The sequence below is a fragment of the Sturnus vulgaris genome, chromosome 20, assembly GCF_052056855.1.
Source record: "Sturnus vulgaris isolate bStuVul1 chromosome 20, bStuVul1.hap1, whole genome shotgun sequence".
Classification (NCBI taxonomy): domain Eukaryota; kingdom Metazoa; phylum Chordata; class Aves; order Passeriformes; family Sturnidae; genus Sturnus; species Sturnus vulgaris.
Window position 1 is genome coordinate 10,992,037 of NC_142262.1, and position 15,464 is coordinate 11,007,500.

Consider the following 15,464-nt stretch of genomic DNA (forward strand, 5'->3'; position numbering starts at 1 on the left):
TGTGTTTTGATAGCTTAAAAAACTTAAAAAAAATTATTTTTTAATAAAAATGGTTTGCCTTCCAAAGGATGTTTTTCTCCACCAAAACTAATCTCGAGGGAAAATGATGTTTGGTAGCTGTAGAATTATTGGATTTGCAGATAGAAACTGCTGTGTTAATGGCAGCTACTGACTGATGACCAAAGCAGCTAACTGGGAGATGTTCTTGGCAGCTGGTCCTGCTAAAAACCTCCCCTCAAAGCCATGAAAACCACAGTGAACAATATCAAAATAACAAAAAAAAAAAAAAAAAAAAAAAAAAAAAAAAAAAAAAAAAGCTGCTAGCAAGCAGAAACTAATCACTGCATCACCTCTTCATTTTAAAATTAAGGATGCTCCATTAGAAGTGTTGCCTTTTAAATTTTATTAGGATTCCCTCCTCGATTGTGGTAAAAATAAAAGGATAAGCATCCCTTCATCTCTGTTTTTCATTTGCCTACTCCTAAAGCCAAACATTGTGAGTAAAATTCCTGCTTGGAGATGGGCTCTGTAATACGTGGTCAGCCTGTGCTGGCTGGGATGGGAGCAGAGGCACAAAGAGAGGCTGAAGCACTGGATAAACTGTACAGGTTTTATTTTAAATTACTGTCATGCTCTGTGGCTTGCTTGAAATCAAACCCTGCCAGGCATGTCCCTGCAGTCCCAGTGGTTTGCACCTAATATGCATTTCATTAATCATTTGCAGATGACTTTATTCCTGCTGTAATGCTGCGTGTGCAGCGTGGAGCTTTTGAAGTGATCAAGGCAGAAGTTGATGAAACCTTAAAAAGAAAAAAATTTTTAGCATGACTTGAGAGTTATTCCCGCACAGCCCTGGCAGGGTGACACCAGGCAGGAGTCTGGTGCCACTTTTCCCCTCGGTGGCTCAGAGGTGGGGTTGTCTCAGGGCAGGGAGTCTCTCACTCCCTGTTCTGGTCTCCAGCTGCCACAAAGGTGGGTGCAGATGTTGGGGTTCAGCTCCATCTTCTTAAAATTGAGCTGGTTTGATTTTTCTGGTTTCTAGCCTATTTTGGATTTCACAAATCACAGAATCACAGATTGGTTTAGATTGGAAGGAACCTTGGAGATCATCCTGTTCACTCCTGCCATGCCCAGGGACACCTTCCACCCTCCCAGGCTGCTCCAAGCTCTGTCCAGCCTGGCCTTGGACAGTTCCAGGGATCCAGGGCTGTCTGCTGCTTCTGCCCCTGTGCTGGACAGGTGACAGCTCCCAGGTGAGCTCAGAGCCTGCTGGAATGGCCCCAATCCTGGTCACTGTGCTCAGACTCCCAGGAAGCAGCCTTGGAGCAGAGGTGGACAGCCCACACCGAGTTCTCCATCTGGGAGACTTCTCCAGTCCTGTACACAGATTGCCCAGGACATTGCCTCCAGTTCCCAGGGGGAATGCCTGCATCCAGGAGGGGCCACCTGAGCACAGCTGGAGCTGCTTGGGCTCCAGTCTGCAGGACCAGGGAGAGCCCGGGGAGCCAAGGGGCCTCTCACTGCTGCCCACGCCTGGGTGAGCCCAGCTTTTGTTAGCATAGCACCAATGTGATCCGTGGTTTTTAGGAGGAAAGATAAACATGAAAATCATTTATGTAAACTCTGTATGAGCTGGGAGAAAATCAGAATGAAATCCATGTTGCAATTCCAAAAGTGCATGGAAAGGCATATTTGTTTTGTGACTCAGAAAGACGTCGTTGGCTTAGAAGTGTAATTTTAGCAGAATTGTATCACTTGGTTTGAGTTAATGCTTTACAGACAGCAGAGTCCTCAAAACAATGTAAAATCTGGGGGATAAATGGGGATCTTCCTGATCAGAGACCACGTGCAGTTGGTGGGAAGCTTTCCTAGGCATTTTCTCTGAAATGCAGATCCCCCTTCCTATGGAGCCCATCCTCAGATCTGGGATGGGAAATGGGGATGCAGGGCAGGCAGGAACAGAACCACCCACAGCCATGGCTGATCCATGGCATCCACGGAGCCTCCCGGGAGCAGGGCAGGGGCTGGTGGTCAGCTCAGGCCAATTCCATGCCCGTGGTGCTCGCAGGCCTGGAGCAGGGACCTGGGGCAGGCCAGGATTCCAGCAGGATGCCCAGTTCCCACCGGGACCACTCCTGCTCTTTATCCCCCACCTACTCCTGGCCGCGCTCCCCGCTCCCGTGCCGGCCATTGTGGAGGGCTGCGTGCTGTGCTAAACATTCCCTTTCTTCTGTCAGCCCAGGGACTGCGACTTTCTTAATTGTGGATTCTTTTAGTTAATTGGGAGTGTTTGGAAACGCCTTGCACCTCAGCAGGGTTCAGTCCTGCGGGGTGCCAAGGGCTTTGTTCCCCGGCCAGCAAAGCACTTCAGCCTGGCTCTAAGAACACTTTACAGGCTGGAATAAGCTCATTGATTTCGGGGCACTGAAGGATTGAGCCAATACTAAATTTCTTCCAATGATTCCGGCTCTAACAGTAACATCCAGGAAAGTGTTCCTTGAATCTTAATGCTACCTTAAATAGCCACGGCTCAGGCTCCACAACCAGGGAAACAGAGACTGAAAGCAGTGGTTTGGGGAAGGCTCTTCTGGAAATAGAGGAAAAGTCATGGTTAAAGGTGATTTTCCCTCTCTCCCCACTTATTTTCCCTTCTATTTTGTAGTAGCACTTTGTTTTAACTGTGGTCATCTTCAGCGAGCTTTTAAGAAATGAAGAGGAAACTGGAAGAGTTTGGAAAAGGATGGGATAAGCAAACGCTCCAGAGGGACTTGTAGTGGCAACATGATTAATAAGGGACAGTCCTGGTAATTCTATCAAAACAGAGCTATTGCAAAAGCATATGGAGCATCCTGTGTTTGGGCAGGAGCAGGATTCAGACAAATGATCCAGGGAGATTTATGTGCCTCCTTGCTGGGAGGGTTTCTTCTCCCCCTGGAAGTGTGAGGGGAAAAGCTCTGTAGGTTTAAACATAGGATTAGACTCCAGGAAAAAAAAGAAATTAGTAAATCAGGCAGCTTATGGCTCCTGAGTATTTTTATGCTGGTTGTTTGTTTGATAACATGCTCCAATCCTTACACAGATCTTTTTTCCTTAACTTTATATATTTATCTTTTTTCTCTCTCAACCCCCACACATATCTGGGGAGCTTAAGGAGCTGAAAAAAGGAAATGTTCTCCAAAAGGAAAATAGGATGCAAAATATAGAATCCTAGAGTGGCTTGGGTTGGGAAGGGCCTTAAAGCTCATCCAGTGCCACCCCTGCCATGGCAGGGACACCTTCCACTGTCCCAGGCTACTCCCAGCCCTGTCCAACCTGGCCTTGAGCACTGCCAGGGATCCAGGGGCAGCCACAGCTGCTCTGGGCACCAGAGAAGGTTTTCCAAATCTTTCCAAACCTTCCCAAATCCTGCTCTCTGCAGCTTCTCCCAGTGCTCTCCTGAGTCTGCTGGACAGAAGTCCCCACTGGCAGTGGGGGCGTGGAGCTGAGCCAGTGGCAGTGACACAGTGACAGTGACACACACAGTGACACAGTGACAGTGGCACACACAGTGACACAGTGACAGTGACACAGTGACAGTGGCACACACAGTGGCAGTGACACAGTGACAGTGACACACACAGTGACACAGTGACAGTGGCACACACAGTGACAGTGACACAGTGACAGTGGCACAGTGACACTGGCACACACAGTGACACAGCAGTGTCACCAGCTCTGCCCTGCTCCTGTCACCCTGGCCAGGGCGTCCCCAGCAGGTTGTCCTCAGAGCAGAAATTTCCTTCTTTTCTTTGAAGGCTTTTACTGTGCAGCTGCTGGGGCAGCTTGGAGCTGTCATGTGGGGAGGCAAAAGCAGAGAACTGGAGTGAAGAGCTTATTAACTACTCAGGTTTTAGGAAGGTACAGAGATGAAATGATACTGTGGGTTTTCCCTCCTCCTCCTTTCTCTTCTCTTTTCTTTTTCTTTTTTTTTTTTGACACAAAATGAGAGGAGACCTCTTGCACTACACGTGCATAAATTGTACAGGTTTGGCTCTGCTCGAGGCTGAAATTAAAAAAATAAAAGAAAATCAAATAGTCATCCTGACACATGAGACAATGCAGTCGTCCAAAACCAAAATAGTTCTGTATAGTACTCTGCATATAGGAGTCAGAGATCTGTGTGTGGGCTTTAAGAGATGCCTTGCCTTCTTTTTTTGGAGAAGAAACTTCTGTTAACATCAAAATGATGTCAAGAATTCAGCAAGGATTGAATTCCCTACTCCATCGGCATGAAATTTTCACATTGCTACTGAACTCTGTTATTTTATCAGCCTCCTGCTCTTCAGACTCCATTTTCCAAAAACTTTTAAAGTGATTGTGCAAGTCAAACCTAATTTCTTATCACAATTCTTGTGTATATTGGCTCAGTTGTTTGCAAGGCATTGTTTCACCCACCCTGTTTCCCTTGGCATTTTTAGAAGGTTCTTGTAGTTGTTAGCAGCTGTAAATGGTATTAATAAGGAGTATTTGGTTGCTGGTTTCTGCAGTTTTCTCTGCTGATTAGGCTGCATTGCCAAAGGTTGAGCTAGTTTCTAAAAGCAGGATTGTTCTTTGAGTTGTGAAAACACAATTCTCAACAAAATAAAAGCTGTATCTGTGTCAGGAATTCTCCAGGCAGGCTGCTATACCCCTGCAGAAACTGGGGTGAAACACTCTTAATCCAAAGTGGTATTGATGTTAAAATCAAGCAAATTTCACCTGAAAGTTTAAAGATCCAGCCAGGAAGATGCCAGGATTTTTTCCCTTTCCTCAGGGTTGTGTTTGAGGTGAAAAGCACTTTCCCACTCCAGCATTTTGTCCCTGCTGTGCTGGGCTTCCCTCAGCAGCTTTGGTGGGCTGGGAAAGTGCCTTTCCCTGTGGGACAATGGGCACATCTTTGGTTGGGTTTCCAGGGACTCCAGAGTGTGGGATCCCTCCCCAGCTCCATGTCCTTAAGGATTTCCAAGGCTCAGGTTGACAAAGCCCTGAGCAACCTGAGCCTTGTCCTAGGATTGTGGAATTATGGAATAGCTCAAGTTGGAAGGGATCCACAAGGATCATCAAGCCCAGCTCCCTAACTTGACCCTGCTTGGAGCACTGAGTTGTACTAGAACCTTCCATGATCCATTTCCTCCAGATGTTTTTATGGAGTGATGACTCCAGAGCATGTCCTTGCTGGGGTCACCAGATCCTGCTGTTTGAGTAGGAGATTCACCCAGATAAAATTCATAGAATGAGTCAACTGAAAATAAGTGCTTTAAAAAAAAATTGTAATCTTTTCATGTGGCTCTATAAACATTTAGATGAAATTTCATTGATTTGAGCACCAATACCACTCTGGACAAATGGTTTCAGCCCAGTTTCTGTCAGCCTGCCTGGAAAACTCCTGACACAGATGCAGCTGTTGCTTTGTAAACCCTGGCTGCAGGTAGGGAAGGGCTCTGTGAGGTGAGATTCTCCCAGGAAAGGGAAGCTGATGCCCAGCAAAGCCTGTTGCTGGCTGAATGGACCAGGGAGTTGCCATCAGAGTGGCAGCAGTGATGGGATTGTGCAGCCACAGCACCGAAGGCAGGCCAGGTTCACTTTCCTGTGGGACTGGGCTGTGCTGGGTGAAGGCTGCAGCTTGTGTTTCATCCAGCACCCCAGGATCAGCCTGTGCCTGGGGAATGGAGGGACTCCGGGAATATGGCAGGAGCAGAGTGGAGGTGTGAGCAGCAGGTTTGAGGTCAGGTTCCCAGCAGAGCCCCTTGGTGTGCAGAGCAGTGACCATGGTGGGGGAGCACCTCACCTTGCAAACCTCCCCTTTCTGGGGACCCCATCCACTGCTGGGCTGGGAATTCCATCCCTGCTGCCTCCTGCAGACACAAAGGCTCTGCTGGTGGAGGCTGAGCAGGGCTGGCTGCTCCTGTCACACTTTTTGGTCACAGCTGCTGTTCCTGGAGCAGCTCCTCGGCTTAGGCAGGAGCCTCCTTGCTGTGTACCTGGAATTATCTCTGAGCTGTTCTCCAAGGTCCGTAGCAGATGGAGAGAGACATCATGAGCAGAGGGGAGAACAGTTTGGGCTTCCAGTCCGTATGGATGGAAAAACAAAAGGAGTTCTGGGTGTGTGGAAGCAGTTCAGGCGTGCAGTGTCATTAATCTTCATCTGTGGCTTTTAAAATCAGCAGCAGCCAGAGTGTCCCAGATCTGAAAGCCGTGTTTGTTCGGGTGGAGTGGATGTGCAGGGAATTTTTCCTGAACTTCACCCCACCAAGGTAGGTTTGTGTCAAGTGGATTGACACGAGCAGCACTGCACAGTGTGGTCCTGACCATTGCAGCAGCCCTGCTTTACAGGCTCAGCCCAGTGGTTTCATGTTTAAAGCTGTCACACATTTAATCCCTGACTGTTTTGTGCCCATTCTTAATTTCTAAAAAGAAAAAAAAAGTCCATGCTGGTTTTGAGCTGGAGTTTCTCATACTTAAGTCTGTGTAAAGATGATTTATGGTGCTAGAAGGGCTCCACTGGAAACGCAAGATCTATTATGAAGTGGATTGAACGGCCCATGCTGAAATGTTTATTGCTGTCTTCAAAATAGAATACATCAGGGTTGATGGGGCCTGTCCAGGAAAGAGAGAGAGTGCAGTGCAGTGGGGCTAGTGGGGTATTTTTAGTATTCCAATAAAAGACAAGGCTTTTAAAGGAAATCACTTATTGCCATTTTGCAATCAAGAATGCAGGAGTGTTCCAGGGACTGCAAGAAATATGCTTCAAGAATGTGGGAGCCATAAGGAACTAATCATTAAATATTCTCCCGTTTCCACCCCCGGCCCTGAGCTGAGGAAGCCATTTAGGAGCTTTGCAATTTGTATGGAAATCTCAGCCCTCCTGACCACTCGGTCAAGCATCCCGGGCACTTGGGAGCCAGCAGCCCATTTTCAAAAGTCCCTGCAATTCCTGGGCGAGCAGGGCACTTTGGAAAATTGGAGACACATGGCCCAGCCTTCAGGAACACTTAATCTGACCTTAAATGACTGATATGAACACAATATGATCTTTGTTGTGCTGTAGGCTCTTCTTGCTGGGGAGGTTGTCCTTGCAGGTTCAGATGGAGCAGCAAAACTGCGAGGTTGTTGCTGTTGTTGTTCTGCTCGTTTGACTGAGCTGTGATTATTTGTATTTCTTGTTTATTTTTCTCATGTGATGTTTGAAACATTTTGGAAGTGTTTTCGTGCTGTAATACGTCCATGTAAGTAGGGAGGGAGCAATCCCAGCTTTTGCCAGAGTGAAAAACAAAGGCAGAGGCAAAAGATAATCCTTTCCCCATGATTTAAGAGCCTGATGGGACAATTTAGTGATGCATCTAAGCAGAGCTGGTGGTTGCCTGCTCCTTCTCCCCACGTTCCCACCTTTTTCCCTGTCTGGTCCTGGTGTCCTGGTGGGGCAGTTCAGGCAGCTACAATGGCAGAAAAGTGACCCCACCAAAAACAAAGCTGGGGTGTGGGGCTGGTGGCAGATGGACGTGGGCAGATGTCCCTTCTGTACCAGGCCAGCAGAGCTGGCCTTGCATTTGATTATTTTTCTTTGCCTATTTGTTTTTACTGGAGAAAGTGGTGCAGGAGATGCAGTTCCCTGCTGAGATCATCTGTCACAGCTCCTGCAGGTAGCAGAGCTGGGCTGTGACCCTTCCTTTCAGGAAAACCCTTTGGAGTTTGCCAGCTGGGCTGGGCTCCTGCAGCCCCTGCGGGAGTCGGGGCTGGGCAGGGAGGCTGAGCTGGACAAGGTCCATGGAAGCTCAGATTTGGGAGGAACCCCAGCCCTCAGGACATGGCCCCATCCTGGGATTGGCTCAGGCTGGTGGCTCCTTGCAGCCGGGGCTGATGAATGTCCCATGTTTGGAGTGCACTGAGAAGGTTTTTCAGTGACCTGTGACTTGTGCTGCAGAAGGTCCCACCTGGCTGGATTTTCCATTGGAAACCCTTGGATTTCCTGAGGTGTTTTGTTCTTGCTGGGAGAGCTTTCCCTGGCTGTCCTGCACGCCCTGGTCCCAGCTGCTCTCCCCACCACAGCTTCTGAAGGTTCATGGCACAGTTCATGGCAAACCCTTCTGTTCCTCACTGCTTATGGCATGGAGGGATATCTCCTGGTGGAGCTGGGGATATCCCAGTTAAATCTGTGCTTTCTCACCCTTCCTGCTGTTTTCTCCAGAGCAGAAGGGTTCAGGTGACACCTTTGGTTTCACTTGAGTGAACTGAGTGACCCTCAGATGAAAAAAGGGATTTTTAGAATCTTTGTGCTCTTGTTTGAGCTGTTTTGTTTCCTTTCTCCTGGGAAACCTTCAGTGCACTTGAGGTCTGTGAAACTTTCACAGATCCCATTCCAAGCTGCTCAGAAATGCTGAGTATTCCTCAACTGCTCCTGCTCCTTGGTGTCCCTGATGTAAGGGAAAGGATGCTTGAGAGTTTGGAGGAAGGACAGTTGGAAACTGTGTGTGTTTGTGCTTGTTTAATTCAAAAAAGGGGAAGACAAGTAAGTCACATGTAAAGGAATCCAGTGGCCACATCTGCTGATGACCTTTGGGGCTGGAAAGAGTCTGATGATGGTGTGGGGCCAAGCAAGGAAAGTCTGTGAAGTCACTGCAGAAGAACAAAAGGAAAAGCCATGAGGATGGTTCCAGTTTGGGGCTTGTTGGGGGCTGGTGATCTGCACAGCTATGCCTGCTCACCTCTCAGAACAGGCAGAGATGGGTTGAGGTTGCCAGTTTTGGGTTGATTTGGGGTTTTTGGGATGGGGAGTCACCTGGGGAAGCTGTTGCCTCTCACACCTGCTCTTCATGCCATGCTGAGTCCAGGAGATGATTTTATCTCAGTATTTTTGCAGAAGGTGTTCAGGTGTGGATGCTCTAAAGCTCTCTGGTTCAGTCATTGTGTCTCAGAGGTACATGAACCATTTCTCCACCATTGTCCTCTTCCAGCTACCTGCTGCTATTTAAAGGAGATACAAATTTAGCTCCAAGTGTTCCCTTTCCCACAGAGTCCTCTGAAAGTTACAACTTGTGACAGTTCAGTTCTTGCTGTGCTCTTGCCTTGTCTTCAGCTCCAAACAAATGCCTTGCCTGTCTCTGAGCTTCACTTCTGGTGGCTCAGAAGGTAAAATAATCTAAATTTCCTAATTTCCATGGGAAACTTTCCTGGCTTTGAGCTGCCCTTCCTAACTTCTGCTTCTCAGGGCAGTGCAGGAGGCTCAGGAATTGTTTAATAGACACTCAGTCAAATGTGGCACCTCAAAGCATTGCAGCTGATCCTTCCAAAGGCAGGAGATGGCCTTCCCATGGAGCAGCTGAGCACCAGGGCTGCTGGAACCTGAGCAGCAGCTCAGGGCTGTGGCCAAAGCCCCGAGCTCTTGGTGAGGTTGGGTTTGTGCTGCTCCTTGAAGGAATTTGGGATTTCGGTGCAGTTGTGCTTGGAAGCAGTTCAGGGCATTACCTGGCATGTGTCTGTAATTTGAAAAATAGATTAAAAACGGAGCAAATTGAAGTATAACAATAATGGATCAAGAGAAACACTTAGCTCACTTCCCTGCCCTCAGCCAGGCTGCACATGGGGTTTGGGACCCGAAGTTTGGGATTATTTGATTGCTGAAGTCAGAAAGGTTTGCATAGAAACTCACTCCACGCTGCTTCTGGGGCTAATCTGACATTTGTTTTCTGATAGAGATGGTTCTCATCCTGCTGGTTTTTAGCCACAGGCTCTTGTGTCAGTAGATACCTCCATGCCCTGATCAAAGCTTGTGTTAGCACCAAACTCATCTGTGCACCCCAGAGGGAATCCTATGTCCAACCTGAGATGACCAAACCCCACAAAAATGCAATTTCTAGCGTGTGGAATAACGTTGAGTGAGGAGTTAATGTGCATAAACAAAGTCTGCACCTTTGCCTGAGATAAATTGTTTCTTCAGGTTAATCTGGCATCGCATGAACAGCTCCAAATGTGCAATAACTCATAGACCAAGAGTTTTTTCATCTTACACAGGAATGACCTGGGCTTTTCTTTCTTCCAAATAAGGAATTAATAATGCAATAGTTGTTGTTTCCAACGAGCTCAGCTTTTTTGAGAAGTGTCTTTTTTTCCCTCCTCTAGACCCAATGAAACACATGAACATTTGGAGCCTTTAATAACCGCTCGCCGAGCCTGGTCTTGATTTCTCTGAGAACTGCCAATGATTTTGATGTCAGGGCTGAGAGGTACAATTGTAGTGTTAAATTTCTCCAGGCAGAGCAGTTGAAAAGGAAGGTCAAAAGCAATAAGGGCCGGGTTCCTCTGGGCGGGCGGGGGCGTCGGAGAAGGAGCATTTCCCTGGCCCTCTCGCCCAAGAAAATGTTTGGCTGTCACAAAACTAATAAAGCAAAACCTCCAGAGAGGTGGGTTCAGTGCTGCAGGTGTAGGAATCAGAGCTGTATTTACACACAAGCCAGCTTCATAGCGTGGGATTTCTGCTCAAGTGCTTCTTAATGCAACACAAATTGAATACCCAGCACGGGGAAAATGTTAGAGGGAAAGGATTTTTATAGCTTTTGGGGGAGAAAGTGTTTGGCTCTTTGTTTTAGGGAACAGAAAGGACAGCAAGATGGATTTCTTGGGGTGCTTGCCATGTGAAAGTAGTGCTTTAGGTATGTGCAGAGGGTTCAGAGCCAGCCTCCAAGCTGGTTCTCTGCTGCCTCCAAAAGCAGAGCTTTGAAGGGATTTGGGCAGGGTTTCTGCCATATATCTGGCAACACGGGCTTAAAATTGACTTACTGAAACAGCAGATAAAATTTGGGTTCTTTAAAACTGTGATATTAAAGAGAAGTCCTCAAGGAAAGCAGCCAGGCCTGTGCAGCCCCTCTGCAGCTGAAGCTCCCATCCTTGCCCTGCCTCTCTGCTGCCCTATAAAACAACGATTATGTGTTTATAAGTTACTGCTCCATGTCCCTTATAAAAGAAGACTTATTCATAAACTTCTGGATAGACAGTTCTTTGGGAATATAACTTCCTTGGCCTAAACCAAGCTGCTTTTTCCAGATAATATAATGCTATTCGGGCTCTTTAAAGTCCGAGCATGCTATTTATTATTATTTTATCATCTATAAAAGACACCAGTGTGGAATCTGGAATGACACTACACTCAAATCAGCAGGAAAGATAGGGAAAACCCCAAGGAGAGCTGCTGTTCCCAGAAATATTCCCTGACAGTGCTGGGGGATGCTCAGGGCTTGTTGCAGGGCTGCCTTCCCTGCACCTCCTCCCTGCAGGCACAGAGCCAGGGCACTGCCATGGGCACATCTCATTTTTGGGGTGGGATTTGCCAGGTGCAAGTTGGACATTGTTGAAATGGACTTGGATGCAGCCTTGCAGCTTCTGAAGTCAGGGCAGAAGATTTGGCCACACACACACATGCACATGCCTTAGGAATTTATTTTTTTTAATGGGCTGAAATCAGCATTTACTTGAGTCCCCAGGACCCAACAACCATGTGACTGTGTTTGCTCTCTAAATATCCCCAGCCCTGAGCCCACAGAAGTACCCAGCTCACCCAAGGCCTGCCCCTTCCCAAGGCTCCAGCTGGGGTGGATTTGGGGATGACAGATAGGATCACTTTGGTCAAACCTGTCCAAAGGAGAGATGCTCCCTGTGGGGAGGGGCTGCCCCAGCAATCTGCTGCCAGGCTGGGAGAGAATGCAGGGCTGGGCACCCATGGAGAGGGGACATCAGCCCTCAGCACCTGCCCTGGTCACCAAGGTGCCAGCTGGAGTGGACATTCCTCTCCTGGATGCCCTCCAGGTAGATTTGGACCTCGAGGTTTTGCTTTTCTGTGTGAACCCAAACTGGAAAGTTGGTGGTTGGGGAGTAAATCAGTTGGAAGGGTGTCCATGAGGAACCCCAAACCAGTCACCCTCAGAGCTGACAAATCCTGGGGAGAGGGAATGGTCTGGGCACTTGGGCTGGTGTCAGCCCCAGGTCCTCTGCCCTTAGGGCTGGACAGAGCAGCTGAGACAGACCAAAGAGCCATATTAACCTAAATTACATGTAATTCAACCCTTTCTTTCCATCTTGTATCTAAAAATGGGATCTTTATCTGGAAAAGACTTGGTGAGATGTGGAGCACTGAACCCCCCTGAGCCAGGGACTGGGGGCATGAGCAGAGTGAGCTCAGCAGTAACAGCAAGCCCTGCAGAGCCATGTGAGTGCCAGAGTTCCAGCAGTGCTGGGGAGATCCCCATCCTGCCATGGAACATGCCCTGGAACTCGGGGCAAGCTGGGAATGTGCTCCCTGCATTCCTGCCCTGCTCCTCAGCAGCTGGATCAGCAGCTGGATCAGCAGCTGGAGCACTGCCCCAGAGCCTTTAGCAGAGGGAGCTGCAGGAGCATGGCATTTACTCCAGCCTGCCTTAATTATGCTCTGTAATTGCACAGAGCTCCCCACCTTTCCCTGAGAGATGCACTTTGGATTTGTATTCCTGGCACTGTTTCCTTTTGCACGAGAATCTTTCCTTTGTTCTCTTCCGACTCCTGTTGACTTTAAGAATGGCTTTGATTCCTGAACTTCTCTTTGAGGGTTGCTTGTCAAGGGGAATATTTATATTTCATAGCATTTGAGCAGAAAAAGGCAAAGCAGGCAGGGAGCACAGAATGCAGAATTCCTGTCAGATCCTATCCACAGCTTTTGTGGGGAAAGCACATGAAACACCCAGGTTTAAAACCTCCAGATCCTTCTAATCTGTTGTTCTGTGGTGCAGTGGGGGGAAATGTGTGTAACATCTGGTCTGTCTCGTGCAGGAGTGCTTTGAGATGTGTGTGCTGTGTGTGTGCTCCTGCTTTGGTGTCCCTGGGATCAGCAGCTCTGCTGCTCCCACCTCAGCTGGGACAAGGACAGCACTTGGCCACTGCATTCTGGCTGTGGGTTTTAATGCCAGTCTGTTTCCAGGGATGAAACGAGTTTTATTTCATTCTGCTGTGCCCTCTCTCACTGCCCTGGTCGTGCCCTGCAGTTCCCTCACTCACCATTGCCCATTAGCAATCCTTTATTGGTCCCCCACCTTCGTCTCTTCCTGCTGGGGAATAATTTGGGGTTTATGTGGAGTTTTTCTTGGGACTCGTCAAAGAATAATTACACCCCATTAACTCCCCTCTGTATCATTACTAATTCACACCTATGGAGTATTTTCCAAGCAGCTGATCTCGGTTGTCTCTTAATTGCTGAAGTCCATAAACTCTGTTACACTGAAACTGTGTGAAGGATTTGCACCCTCTAAAACTTCTCCCTCCAGTGCAAAACATAACAGAGAATTGGAATGTGGCAGCTTTATCAGATCTTACTTCTTCCCTATTTAGGCAAATTATTTGCTTCTGGCCCTGTTGAAAACTCCAAAATGTGTATATTAAGGTGTAAAAAATAGGACACTAAAAGGGTGAGAAAGTCGTGGCTGTTCAGCCTGGAGAGCAGAAGGCTCCAGGGAGAGCTCAGAGCCCCTTCCAGGGCCTAAAGGGGCTCCAGGAGAGCTGGAGAGGGACTGGAGACAAGGGATGGAGGGACAGGACACAGGGAATGGCTTCCACTGCGAGAAGGTTGGGATGGATGGGATCACAAATCTTTCAGCTGAGCATAAGAGAAAAAAATACTGTTGGTGGCAACTCTTATTTCCCTGGAAAAAAAATCCTGGCCCTCTGGCAGAGGAACAGTTTCTGCACAGAAAACATGACACTATTTACAAAACGCAGTGTCTAATATCCTTTTCCAGCTTGGAAAGAGGAGTTTATTTCAATACATCCTTTTTTAATTGCCATGAGCTGGACTTGTAAATACTGTAAGTGGTTGAGTAATAGTCCTTAGTGAGCAGAGCAGAGGAAGGGACAGGTTTTCCACTCTTGGAACCCTCTGCATTCCCTCAGCTCTGCCAGGGAGACAGCTCGCAGCAGATACTGAACACAAATAAAAGCCTCTTAATTAAAAGAGCATTTAAGCCCAGGGGATGTGGGTGTGATAGCAGTGCCCAGCACAGTGATCCAGCTGGGTGAGGGGTTTGTTTATTGGGGGTAGTTTGGTAGGTGGATCCAGGATGTTCTCACTAAAACATTTCTTTCTTTCCTCTAAAAAATGGGAGAGAAAGGGGAGAGTTCCTGCTGGGAAATGGGGAGTTAGGGAGTAGGGAGGGGATCTCATTTTGTAGGATCTCGTTTGTCATTAACTTCTGCAGGGATCCAGTGGGTTTGGGGCAGGATGGGGCATAGTGCTGTGGGGTTCTCTCCAGAGCTGGATGATCCCTGTTTCCCCAGGTCAGGTACATGCCTGAAAGCCCAGGTCTGCACAGAGTACTTTGTGTTGGAAACAATTTCCTGGTGCAGTTTGGATTTCCTCCAGAATAATCCTTTGCCCCAGTGGGATGGTACAGAGGGATTCTAGCAAAGTTCCACCAGCCTGGCTGTGGGTTAAACACATTCCTTGATGTTTCCATGGCAGATGTTCAGGTAGGAAGGAACCCCACAGGCACTGCTGGAAAATACTGATTTGAAGGGTCGGGAAGAAAAGGAACTGCTCTACCAACGTGGGGTTTGGGTGCAGGTCTCTGCTCAGGTCCCCAGAGTGCAGGGCCTGTCAGGGGTGAGCAGGGGGAATCCTTCCCAGCTGGGAGGAGGAGGAGGAATTCAATCACAGAAACAATCTGTCAATGCTGAAGGCAGCAGCCTAAACCTTGTTGTGTCTCCTGCAGGGATGCTGGTGGTGATCGTGCTGCTGCTCATCGCCATCGCTGTGGTCGCGCTCTGGCCGACTGGTTAACCCCGATCCTGCCAGGGCAGCTGCTCCAGGGGAGCACCAGGGCTCCAGGGAGGGACCTGCTGTGTGCAGGGACCTTCTGTGCTGGGAATGAACTCACTCCATCCTTGGGAATGAACTCCACAGCTGGGAATGAACTCCACAGCTGGGAATGAACTCCGCAGCAGCAGGCTGAAGTAGCGTCCACCAGACATCCGCTCTCCCTGGAGCAGCGTGGCTGTGGGACCTGGAGGATTTCAGTGGGAAAAGAGGATTTTGTCCCACTCTTCCCACCTCCCTCTGGCACTCAGGCAGATGCAGCTGTAGGATGGACCCACCTCTCCTGCATCTGCATCTGGGGACACGCTGGTGCTGCTGCCTGCCCATCTCCCTGAGCTCAGACATCCCAGGGGCTTCAAACACCAAAATCCAGGAGTGATTTGGAGAACAGCAATGTTCAATGTTCCCCTGCTTCAGGATCCCTCCTTCAGAGAGAACATGCTCTATGGTTTTCAAGGAATAGTCTTGGGAAATGACTGCATCTGGATTCTCACAGGCTGGGAAGCGACCGCCCTGCAGGACCCCCGTGGGCTGCACGGAATCACTGGTGACTGAGTCAGTGCTCAGCCCTTGGGGGGGAGGTATTGGTGGTTTATTGATCTCCAGGGATGGAGTTATT

The 15,464-nt window shown here is 48.5% G+C and overlaps 1 protein-coding gene and 1 long non-coding RNA gene across 2 annotated transcripts in view; one reads left to right on the forward strand and one right to left on the reverse strand.

Moving 5' to 3' along the window:
- STX8 (syntaxin 8) overlaps positions 1-15,464 on the forward strand; it is a 97,838-nt gene that overhangs the window by 82,026 nt on the left and 348 nt on the right. The window contains exon 8 of the mRNA XM_088176510.1: positions 14,742-15,464. This exon is cut by the window's right edge and continues 348 nt beyond it. Coding sequence (XP_088032636.1) covers positions 14,742-14,809 — 68 coding nt within the window. The 3' untranslated portion in view covers positions 14,810-15,464. The remainder of the gene's footprint in view (positions 1-14,741) is intronic.
- LOC148221600 (uncharacterized) overlaps positions 5,272-15,464 on the reverse strand; it is an 11,452-nt gene continuing 1,259 nt past the window's right edge. The window contains exon 2 of the long non-coding RNA XR_015807803.1: positions 5,272-9,491. This is a non-coding gene — a long non-coding RNA (uncharacterized LOC148221600). The remainder of the gene's footprint in view (positions 9,492-15,464) is intronic.